The sequence below is a fragment of the Fomitiporia mediterranea genome, assembly GCF_000271605.1.
Source record: "Fomitiporia mediterranea MF3/22 unplaced genomic scaffold FOMMEscaffold_12, whole genome shotgun sequence".
Lineage (NCBI taxonomy): Eukaryota > Fungi > Basidiomycota > Agaricomycetes > Hymenochaetales > Hymenochaetaceae > Fomitiporia > Fomitiporia mediterranea.
The window spans coordinates 1,348,499-1,359,942 of NW_006760397.1; the positions used below are offsets into that span (position 1 = coordinate 1,348,499).

The 11,444-nt window shown below is 43.3% G+C and overlaps 4 protein-coding genes across 4 annotated transcripts; 1 reads left to right on the top strand and 3 right to left on the bottom strand.

Annotated features, from left to right (window-relative positions):
- Positions 1-1,019: 1,019 nt before the first annotated feature.
- Positions 1,020-3,203, bottom strand: FOMMEDRAFT_142762 (amidase signature enzyme). The gene is made up of 8 exons (XM_007270258.1): positions 2,977-3,203; positions 2,719-2,908; positions 2,293-2,655; positions 1,941-2,219; positions 1,791-1,870; positions 1,601-1,734; positions 1,344-1,531; positions 1,020-1,270 (listed from the first exon to the last, which is right to left on the bottom strand). The coding sequence occupies exons 1-8, from the start codon at positions 3,169-3,171 to the stop codon at positions 1,029-1,031; spliced, it is 1,671 nt and encodes a 556-aa protein (XP_007270320.1). The 5' UTR covers positions 3,172-3,203; the 3' UTR covers positions 1,020-1,028.
- Positions 3,204-3,582: 379 nt separating this feature from the next.
- On the bottom strand, positions 3,583-4,492 carry FOMMEDRAFT_38738 (uncharacterized protein; the record flags this gene model as incomplete). Its single annotated transcript, XM_007270142.1, has 4 exons — positions 3,583-3,678; positions 3,749-3,897; positions 3,957-4,129; positions 4,185-4,492. Coding segments are annotated over 4 exons (726 nt in total), but the record flags the coding sequence as incomplete, so codon positions are not given.
- Positions 4,493-5,704: 1,212 nt separating this feature from the next.
- FOMMEDRAFT_93664 (DNA mismatch repair protein MutL) lies at positions 5,705-7,045 on the bottom strand (the record flags this gene model as incomplete). The annotated part of the gene is made up of 6 exons (XM_007270149.1): positions 5,705-5,984; positions 6,041-6,211; positions 6,262-6,446; positions 6,502-6,716; positions 6,770-6,856; positions 6,922-7,045. Coding segments are annotated over 6 exons (1,062 nt in total), but the record flags the coding sequence as incomplete, so codon positions are not given.
- A 2,591-nt stretch (positions 7,046-9,636) lies between these two features.
- On the top strand, positions 9,637-9,968 carry FOMMEDRAFT_160597 (uncharacterized protein; the record flags this gene model as incomplete). The annotated part of the gene is made up of 2 exons (XM_007270259.1): positions 9,637-9,838; positions 9,889-9,968. 2 exons carry the CDS (start codon positions 9,637-9,639, stop codon positions 9,966-9,968), a joined length of 282 nt encoding a protein of 93 aa, XP_007270321.1.
- Between the last annotated feature and the right edge of the window lie 1,476 nt (positions 9,969-11,444).

The following is an 11,444-nucleotide window of genomic DNA, read 5'->3' on the forward strand; positions in this document are numbered from 1 at the left end:
CAACTCACACGCGTACGCAATTCAACTTGCAGGGACTCAGTGACGACCAAGACGTGGTGACGAAGATTACTTCGAACGTGTTAATCCTTTACCGATGCAAATTCTGCTCGCGAAAGAATGAGGCAGAGGCAGCTAGTGGTGCAGGGGTTGGGATTGTAGAAATAATGTATTAATTACTATTTTTGTATTCTATAATTTAAATATAATTATATTTGATTAATTATTTGATACAAAATTGTATACTAAGCAAAAGCAAACCATTCAAATGCTTGTAATGACTTATAAGCATTATAAGCAGATATTATACTTTCTCAAATAAATAAGTATGTCTTAGTCTTGTAATCTTAGAAAGTGTTATAATCACTTTTATAACTTGACAATTTATAAAATTATAATAGAAATTGCCAAGTTTTAAAAGTATTCTTACTTACTTATCTAACATTGTACTGTCATTACTTAACCCCCCAGGAAGATTATAAGTAATTGGACAAATTTTATAAAATATACAAAATATACAAGATTACAAGCAAGTATAATACTTAAGACTTTTTCGTGATGGTGTAGTAGTTAAATTACAATCATGCTATGCAGAGTCTGGCGTTCAGTTCACTATAATGCTAGTTATTTTTGGTAAAGGCTCAAACTATCCGCCTTTATCAAGGCCTCTCTCCTATATCCTAGGCGCCAACTTGAGCCGGTCCTGAGAAGCGCAATACACTAGTGACTGTACTTTCCGCATTCGAGAAATCAGACCACGGTCATAACAAAGTGATGTTTCAAGGGAGACATAAGGGCACTACTTTGCAGTTTGCTGTAGCAGAGTCTGTGGCTTCGTTCACCCCGAATAATCTGTTTGTAACCTGAGACCCGTGTTGTATTGCTTCTAACATTTATAACAGGGATATTCCGACTGTATGTTTTCCCTCGACCAGTCATCTGTCGAGGCTTATTCCAGGCCATCTCGTCTAAATTTCGACGCATTCGTTAAAACGTTTAGGTACATCCGCTCATAACAAAACCTTCTGGAATTATTCCGAGTCCCGGCTTCCAACTACGTCCTGCAACTGTGTTTTTGGAATTGCCTCTGAAAACGCAAGGCGTTTGAGCCGATTGTGCGTTGCCTGTTCGTAAGCAAAGGCGAACCCGACGAGCTTGAACTCGCTGAACGCTGTGCCCATGAAACTAATACCAAATGGAACACCAGGACCATTTGAGATGGTTGGGTCGGCTTGAGTTGGTGCTAAGTCATCCGGTTGGAAGCCTAGTGGTACTAAAATGTAGAATCAAATAGGAAAGGTTATACTCGCTTGGTGGAATAATATATATGACCGGATGTCACGTACCTGTGATGACTGGGTACCCTGCAATAGCAGCTGGACCCGCTGTGAAGCCATTCGTCGGCAATAGGATGGCATCGAGGTTGAATTCTTGTAAAGTTGCATCGATTCCTCTCGTTCGTCCCAAGTCTTCGTCAGCAGTAAGTGCAGCAAAGTATGCATCGTCCATTGTTGAGTTCTCCGATGCAATAAACCTGTACAAAGCAAGTGTTGGCTGTTTCATATCTTGTCGTGAAAGCAGTCGAAGAGAATGAAAAGCCTACTGTGATTGATCTGTATAGAAAGGCGGGATGAGCTCTTCGGATGCATTGTCGATGTTGAATTGAATCAAGTCGGCAAGATCCTTTACCCCTGTCGGAACTTCCATAAGACCAGCAATGTAGTTATTCACATCGACCTATGAACATTATTCAATAAGCCAGTACGAATATGTATAATGTCAGGAAACATCACTTTGAAATCAGCCGTCAGAACAGTTGACTCGTTATTGCTCTGCCGTATTTCAGTTGCATCTGGAAATTCTGCTGGATCAACTGCAAACCAATGACAATATTAACGTGAGGACTCAAGAGAACGAGAAGTAAGTTCGGTGATAGGACCAACCAATTATCGCTCCAAGCCCTTTAATAATCTCCACCGACTCATTGAACGCTTTAAGAATGTTTGGATCGTTTCCTTGGAACAACCTCGGGATTCCTAGCCTCGCTCCCTTCAGCGCATCTGTATTCAGGGCCTGTGAGAAATCAGGCACGACCTCTGGCTGTGCGAGTGTGAAGTTATCCAGCGGGTCTCGACCTGCGATAACAGTGAGAATTGCTGCAGCATCTGCGACGGATCGTGTCATTGGGCCGACTGTGTCTTGGTGTGAGGAGATAGGGATGACTGGAGTGGAAACCTTCGTTCAGAGACGCGAGACGCTGATTGTTAAGTTGTAGAATATCGTAGGTAGACGTACCTCCTGCTCGAGACGTCAGCCCTACGGTCGGCTTAATACCCACCAAATTATTCTTCGAGCTCGGACTTAATATCGACCCGTCGGTCTCAGACCCTAGAGCACCAGCGGCAAGGCCGATTGCAGAGCTGATACCGCTTCCCGAACTAGAACCAGAAGGGTCGCCATTTGCAAGGTATGGACTCGTAGCTTGACCACCGCGACCTGAGAAGCCGGAGGGCACGCGTCCGCGGAAATTCGCCCATTCGCTGAGGTTTGCTTTACCAAGGATGATTGCTCCCGCCGCACGGAGTTTGGCTGCTATCGTTGCGTCCCGTGGCACAACGGACCCGAGAAGGGCGAAAGATCCAGCAGTCGTATTCATTCCTAACACGAAACAGGTGTACACGTTAGAATTGGGTCTATGTATTCTGAAGATTGGATGCATGCCTTCACTAGCTAACGTCGCGATATTGTCCTTTACGATGATCGGGATTCCATGAAGTGGACCACGTAGACCCGAAGTACTCCTCTCATCATCGAGCTCTGCAGCTTGAGCAAGAGCACTCGGATTGATCTCTATTACAGCATTGAGAGATGGCCCTTGGTGGTTTACTTCTTCGATACGAGCGAAGTAGGCCTACGCATTTCAAAATTTAATATTTCGAATGCATTGACGGATGAAACTGAACATTGATTAATACTCACCTTGACGAGATCCACACTTGTGAAAAGTCCTTTCTGAAGCTCATCTTGCAGTTCGGAGATAGATGCTTCATAGAGATCTGGAAACGTTGTTTGGGAGTCCCGCTCATTTTTTATAGCGGATGTGAGTGCTAAGCGGTTCGAGCCGAGGAGAGATAGAACACTCATTAGAACCGAAAGTCCGCTTTTCCAGTTCATGTTATTGATGTGAAGTCCGTAGGGGGACTGAACGTCCTAGAGGGCTCAACGAACGTCTTCCTTATCTCTGCAGACAAGGAAACAAATGCAGACCCTCCTTATCTACAGCCCCAAGTATAGAGAAGGCAAGACCTTGGAATGTGGAAGTATTATTCTTATATAGTCTCGAAGCATGTGCAACTATGGGCATCTCGAGCTGAGAAGTAACGATCGGTGAGAAAATAGAATTCGTGAGCAGCGAGTACTCAATTATGTAATACAAGAAATCCATGTTCTGAGATGACGAGAGAATAGTAGATGTCCGGGATAAACAAGCAGAGATCCGCGATAAAAATCGGTAATAGATCCGTAGGACTATAAATTATTCCAATTAATGCTCCTTGAAGATGGCCCGACGGATACGGCAACGCCAAGTGAGGTGTTGCTCAAACTAGTTAGATGACGCATTGTTGGTCGCCCGTGAGGACAGTTCCAAGGTTGATCCATAGTACCCATGTGACGCACAATCTGCAAAAATAGATGATAACGTGGACGCGTAAGTGATGAAAGACGGGAGAAGTAACGGGAAAGGACGTACAGAAACCATTTGCGAATTGTTCAATGCCATCCCGATCATGACACTCTTCCGACATGCTCGCATAGCAAACATCGCGCGTGCTTTGGAGCATCGTACCATTTTCTGACCTGCCGGTTTGTCTTGCATAAGGTGCAGTAATTCCTCGAGGTCTAGTAAAACAAATTCTAATTTAAGGTTGCCTTTTTTGACTAGTGAAGACAGCAAATACCTTTCATGTCGAAGTTCGTGCTCCCGCTGACTGGTTGAGCGACGAGCTTAATGCGGCCCTGCGATGGTTCAGCGTCCTCATCGACAGTAACTTCGAAGCCGTTGCTCTTGAGAATGTCGATGTTCTCGAGAGCAAGGAGTTCGTCAGCTGCTGTTAGCTCTAATGGGCGGGGCCTGGTTTCACGCATCATTATACCTTAAATTGTAACCTGAAGAAATAAAAGCGTACTTGTACAACCTCTGCGAATCAATCCTCGTCGTCTGCTGCAAAGTCTCGAAGTTGTACTTTTCATCCGCAGCATGTTGGTCAATGATGAACAAATCATCCAGCTCAGCATTTGCAGACGAATCCAGCCCTGTTTGCGAGTCATCTGAGCTCTGTACTGATGGTTTCTTCCCTCGCAACCGACGTCGGGCGATGATAAAACCCAGGTTGAACTGTCCGATGATCTCCATGGATGAGAAATCCTCCTTGTCTATCACGCGTGCTAGTTCCCGCTCGGCGCTTTCTTCGTCTGTTGTGTTTGACAGGCTTGCTGAGGGATCGATGGGTTGCACTTCGCACTTTTCGGGACTTGCAGGACTTGGAACAGATGTTGACGAGTCTTCCGATAAGAAAGAGTCCCATATGGAGTAGATGCATTCGGAGTTGAATGGTAGAATGGTGTCGCCGTTAACGTCTGCCGTGCGTACAACTTCGACATTACCCCTAGTCTTGGCACGAGACGAAGAAATCGTCGAATTGCTATTACCAGCGTCCAAGTCAACGTCTATTGGTTCTACTTTGATCCGAGTAGTAGGCTGTCGAGGCGTCGGAGGCTCTTCTAGATCAGGTAGGAAGAGTGGTTTGCTTCCACCGTCATCGCCATTCCGTGATTCGCGATCGTTAGACGACCCCTGATCATGAACATCATCTGGTACCCCCAGTTCTTTGATGCCAGCCTCTGCATCCATACGTATCTCCTCCAATTCCTCTTCCATAAGTTCATCGCCCTCCGCAGTACGCTTTTCTCGTTTCATTTCCGTAGTATCCTCAGCCTCATCCATAGGCTCAGAATCGAGCTCGTCATTACTCTCGTCATCAGCCGCAGGCTGTGTACCAACAGCACGGAATGATATAAGTTTCGAGCGCAACCTCGTCCTTGAATTCGAACTCTTCGAACCATCGACTCTTCGTCTTTTCCGTGCCGGTTCGAAGGAGGCGTTGTTGACGGGACTCATGCCCCACGAAGTACTTGATGTGTCGAGGACCATTTGAACCGGACGAATGGTTGGCTTTGTAGATACCGCTGAGGATGCATCCTGAGGTGGGGATGATGATGAGGACTCAACGGATGGTTTCGTTGCAGAGTCGGACGCTGAAATGTTGTGATTTGGACGTAGGGACGGTTCAGGCTGAGCGTCGGATGACAACAATGGCTTTGTGTCGATATCAGTATCGCCAATCTGAGTAGGTCCCTCGGAAGATGTCTCCTCCAATTCTTCGCTTCCAAGGAGGCTAGCGGGGACAGCGAGAGTTGGTGTCGGACTTCTTTGTGTCGGTGGAATTGCTGTAACCTCCTTATCGTTCGTGTCATAGTCGTCAGCATTAGCAAAGCTGGCTAGATCACTCGGACCATCCTGCGAACTAGTTGTACTCGCTGCATTGCTATTTAACGTCTTCGTGTTCTTCTGCGTACCAAACTTCGCCTGTGTTGCCTGTACGGCAAACGTAGACCGAGACGGGGCGAATACAGCCTCCAAACCTCCTTTCAGCGCATCCACAAGCGCGTTCTCGCTGTGTATCAAGATAGTTCGCTTATCTGGAGAGACGTTAACGTCATAACTGTCAGTCGGCACGATAAAGTCCGCGACGATAAATGGGCTTTGATTCGTGTTGAATGATCGATAGACCTCGTTGAAAGCCTTTTGAATTTTAGAAGGGTTACATGGACGGCCGTTGATAAAGAAGAATTGACGATCTGGGCCTGCTCGTCCGTGTCCTGGTGAGAACTTGGATATGAGGCCGCGTACTTTGACTTTTGTCGTTCTGAATTGAAAAGTTTTTATCAGGATAAATAAATATTCAAAGAGGAACAAACGCACGATCCGTCATGGTCGGCATTTCCTTGTCTCCTCAAGACAGTCTTTTCGGGTACCACCTCAAGGTCAAGGCTCAGGTCCGTTAAGGAATCAACTTGCTTCGGGCCCCAGAGAGAGGATATCGACGCCTTCAGAGACGGCTTCCCATCTGTGCGAAGTTGATCTGACTTACGACTAGTTGTAATCAGCATAAGTACACCACGGTAGAAGGACCAAGGAATTACCCTTTGTCTAGAATATGTACGACATTTAGACGCACACCTTTGTTCTCTTTCGTACATGGTACGAGGGCGTATGCGGTCAATATATTCAGAGTCTTTCCAAACTCGCGCTTTGAGTTCCTCTGAAACTCCTTCCTACGAACGGGAAGTGGTCCGAACAGCCCTTCGACATGCACTGTTGTACCTCTCTACATATACGGTTAGGGACTGTTGCAATTTTACAAGTGAAGCATACTCACGAACCTGTCTGGCAGCCTTCCCTGACCGATTTTTCACCTTCCCGGACTTGTCGAACTCAAGAATTGTGCCCATGGGTGCCTCCTTTGTCGTAGCCGTTGTGATAGTGACTCGATCAGAAAGAGCACAAAGCGAGAACAATGCCTCTCCACGAAATCCAAAAGTCTGAACGGTAGTCAAGTCCTCAAATGATGAGAGCTTTGACGTATGGTGCTTCATCGCTTTTTGAGACATTTTAGCATCTCGCACGCGGATCGAGCACGTATACACTTACCGACATGATCGTAGTCCTCGGGAGCTATACCGCTGCCATTATCAATAACCTCGAAAGATTGTAAGCCATAGTCCTTGAACTTGACGTCTACAAATCAGTGGATAATTATTCGCCCTTCCGCTTCTCGTCTTCTGGAATACAACGGAACACACCTATAGTTGTTGCACCGGCATCTAGACTATTCTCGACCAGTTCCTTCACTGCTGTTTGAAGATCAACAAGGACCTGCCCTGATGTTATCCGATGTACGGAGGATTTCTCGATAGACTTTATCATGTGTCGGGCGACACATTGGTAAAAGGACGAAGGATATACAAGTCGATCATACATAGAGATAGGTGCTGATGTAATGCATGTAGGGCCGGTCAAGACGCGTCAGGCAAGGTTCGCACGACCATGGTTGGAGCATTAATATTAATTTACGCCGCAGTATTTTACATTACTTGCTCTAACGCCATCATTTCTTTTGTGCAGAAAACAATCAAAACCCGGCCATTGATGATTACATGGAAGATTCATTTCAAGACATCTCACCTGGGTCACTGGCAAAGATCTCCCGTCCCAAAAAGCATCGCTCACCGAGAAGTGAGGCGACTCGTCATGACGAGACCGATCCTGTACTCGAGGCGGATGGCTTTCCCTATGACTGAATTCGGATCCAATGTCTCATATCACGACTTCCAGCAGGGTAACTGAGACTGAATGATGATTGTTAGCTCCTATTGTGATTCTGATGGTTGTACCTCTCCCTCGCGACCTGTGCATGGAGCAAAACAAGGCAAGGAACCTCTGATGGAGTACTAGTATTCGTGTAGTGAGATCTAACCTTTCCCTAAATTTAGTAGTTGATTGCTCGCCTCAGTTGACCTTCTGCTAGCATGCACCAGTGACAACGGTCTTGCAATGCCCCGGGCCCTATTGCTGACTTCAGTTCCTGTTCAATCTCATTATCAGCGTGCCAAGGTTCTATATGGACGTGGAGTAGATCGGACAGTTGTTGGCGATGGTTTCCTGCTGTGAACTCTTGATGGATACGCTTGAGATTCCCAACTGATGAGTGATTTTCTATATCTGCATACGTGAAACTGGCCATCAAAGCGACTGAGCTGGATAATCTTCCTATATCTTGCTGCATAGCTAGGAACAGATGGTTTGTGGGGTCGTGTCTGGATGTCCTGCATCGTAATCTTGTTCTATTAGGCAAGCTACTCCAGAGGCAGACCTGCTTTCCTTGTAGCTGTAAATTCGACTTTCCATCAAGCTGAAAAAGCGCAATCAAAGTACCTCTGATGATGTGGGTATCAGTGTCCTATTGTCTCACACAACGCTTGATATTCTTGATGCTTTGATGTACTGATTCTCTTGACACTAAGTTAAAGGCTTTCCGCCTTACACTATAAGGCGGTTCGTCTGTGCCTTTAGAGGCGTAGGCTTTGCTTGCTCCCACTCTTTCATCACCGGGAGATACTAGGTCATACTCGATGTTTCCTTTACTGAGAAATAGCTCAGAGCTTCTCAATCCTAATCTTGTATCGAAAGCTGTTTCAGAGTTAACACTCGGACTGTATTGGCAGTTTGCGACCGTTACCCTTTTGGTGTATGACACCAGTACGCTCTCTTGGCATATCTTCCGGTCGAGGTTTATCAATTCTGAAGTTACGAAAAGTTATTACGATGGATAGAGAGGTATGCATAGACTAAACGAGTATGTGTGAACAATAATTACCTGCCTAATAGATTGAGTTCTTTTGGGTATTGTGTTTATTGCATATATTCATCCTTCAAACGCGACTGAAAACCACACCATCCAGGGAAGCTCGATCAAAAAACCAGTTAATCTGGTTTATTTCATTGTATGTTGTTTGTGTTTGAGTAATAATTCACTACCTCAACAAGTCTAGAATCGATATGTCGGTATTTTCGGGGCAATCGTGTTCATATTCTGTGCGTTTTGCAAATCGCATCGTTTCCGCCTGCTAACATATTTTTGAATGTTAGGGTTTGATATCAATGCTGATCCAGAAATGTGAGTTCGTACAGCTGCTTCTATTTGATTACGTTGACAGCATATAGCTGTGAGCACTATGTTAAAAAACATTCACGGAGACTTCAACATTTTACAGGTAAATTTTCTACTTGGGCATCTATCACTTCTGGTAAGCATACTAGTTATTAAGTAATCTGTTCAACAATATGACTGGCCTTTTAGATTGGATCACTACAATATTGGTTGATTGTAACTTATTTCATTCATTATTCCTGCATTCTCCCTGATTATTTATATGCAGATATACTTATGATTCGAGTCCTGGCGTTATATTCACGGAGTATGTGCAGAGATAAGTTAAGGAGCGCCAGTATGCTGAAATTGTAACAGAGAGAACTCTGTCGACGCTCCTGACAATTCTTCTTGGCCTGGAAGCGGCTGCTAAATTTGGGATTCTTTTCTACAGAACATGGTCCGAGCAGGGTCGGCCATGCACTTAATTTGCAACTCAAAACTGATACTAGCTATAGTCACTAGTTTGTCAATAACAAAGGACATCGCACACTGCGTACACTATTCCGGATTTTTTATAGTAGAAGTCATTGACTGGTAAATATGATTTAATAGCTCGGAGCTTCAGAGTCTGACGCAATTTAGGACCATTCCAATGGTGTATGGGCTGATCTTGATGTTACTCGCACTACACAGAGCCGGAGAATACTGGAAATTATCAAATGGACTCAAAGGATTCAAACTTGTTAAGGTCCTTATCCGAGATCAGATGATATACTTCCTCTTGTGAGTTTAGTAGCACGATGGTTGCGCTAAGTGCCGACTAACATTCTTAGTAAGGGCAATATTGTGCTGTGTTTTCAATATAATGGAGTTCAAAGTGCTTACCGGAAACAACACTTTGGCAATTCTCCTAAAACAAATCGGGAATCCGTCGTTCCTTTGTATTTTAGGAAGTCGATTACTCTTCAACTTGAAGGAAGCGGGAAAGCTAGGCATAAACGAAGGGACCAACTATCGCATTAAAACCTTGAGCAACATCGAATTTGAGCAGCCAGCTGGGAGCGAAGGTATGCTTCGAGTCACAGTTTGACAAGATATACGCTAACTCTAAATGTAGGGTCTCCTACTGACAATATTTGCGCCACTGCAGAGCACATGAGCCTTACTGCATCTATACTACAGGTTTCCTCTGTGTAAATATTGGCAGTGAAGTCACTGGTTGATCACAAGGTCATATCTCACAATTTCCCGTTCACTCAGATGCATTCACTACCTATACGACTATTACTTAAACGTTGCTTGTCCACCTCAGTTGATCTCCTGCTGGGATGCACCAGTTGCTACAGCCTAGTAAATGTTCCTGAGTCCCACCACTGGCTTCAACTCCTTAATAATCTCACTATTGGTGTCTGAATGCTATATCTAGTAATACAGTAGTTCAGAGAGCAGCTAGTGATAGCTGCTCATCACAGACTCTCAATAAAACAATCTGAGATCTTCAATTGATTACTGATCTTCTGTAGTATGTGACCCTAATGATCAGGTCAATCAACTAGAATCTCTTTCACAGAATTTAGACTCTTAATGAAAACTGAACATGTCTGGTAGGTTACATTGTATTCATTCTTTCTCTTGATCTGTAGACACACACAAAGACTTACTCTTGTCTCAAACTTCTGTTGTTGTTTCAAGATGTCTCTTTGACAAACTTCTAAGCACAATTGCATCTTCAGTGGTTGAGATGGTAATGACACAAGGATCATTCAGCATACTGATCTCCTGTTTCAATACTGTAATGTTGTGTCCTTGTTCTGTACTATAAGATAGAAGCTCAATTGTGTTTTGAAAAGCACCCCACCTGCCCCCTTCTACTCAAGCAATCATCTGAAGATAGGCACTCTCTGATAACATTGTTTTCAGTCAAAGATAGCTCATGGCCTCTTGATCCTAGTATTATACAAGAAATTGTCTCAATTACAGTAATCAAACAATATTGGCAAATCACAACCATAGCCCTTTTAGTGTATGATACTAGTAGTGCTCTACACTGTAGCATAATTTACAGATATGCCTACAGTGTATACACTTACACACTGTATTGTAAGAGAAAATTTTAGCTGAAAATACAGGTATATATTTACACATGTATGTATATACTATAAGTAAAAAATTTCTGTATACACTGTATACAAGTATACAGTATTACTAAGCATATTCTCTAATTAAATACTGAGTTTGAGTTTCTAAACCTTATTTACTTTACTTATTTATATACCAAATCATTTTAATACTATATAACAACCTTGTTTAACTTAAAAAGTACTAGTATGAGCACTACAGTTAGTATGGTTACTACAGTACATCACCACATAGGGCATTTCACAATTCCTTACCTTAAAAAATAACTTACATAATGATAAACATTATTTGAAATTTATTTTCCCATTTTTGACCAGTAAAAATTATAAACAAAATTTGTAATTTTCTTAAGACAAAAACTATAAATTATTTTTAATATTTATATATTTGTAATATCTTTAAATAAATGGAAATAATAATCTAAAACATAATTTCAAAACAAAATTAGAAATTTTCTTTAAAATTTCTTCATTACTAGTACAGAGGAATAACAAAAAATTCAAAAGAAAGTTTCTAATTTTGTTTTGAAATTAT

What these genes read in the sequence shown, in the direction of transcription:
- FOMMEDRAFT_142762 (XM_007270258.1), bottom strand. Translation starts at nt 3,171, where the DNA reads ATGAACTGGAAAAGCGGACTTTCGGTTCTAATGAGTGTTCTATCTCTC. An exon ending in GCTGACGTCTCGAGCAGGAG is followed by an intron (nt 2,220 to 2,292) that starts GTACGTCTACCT and finishes TTTCCACTCCAG; the next exon opens with TCATCCCTATCTCCTCACAC. An exon ending in AGGGTACCCAGTCATCACAG is followed by an intron (nt 1,271 to 1,343) that starts GTACGTGACATC and finishes TCTACATTTTAG; the next exon opens with TACCACTAGGCTTCCAACCG.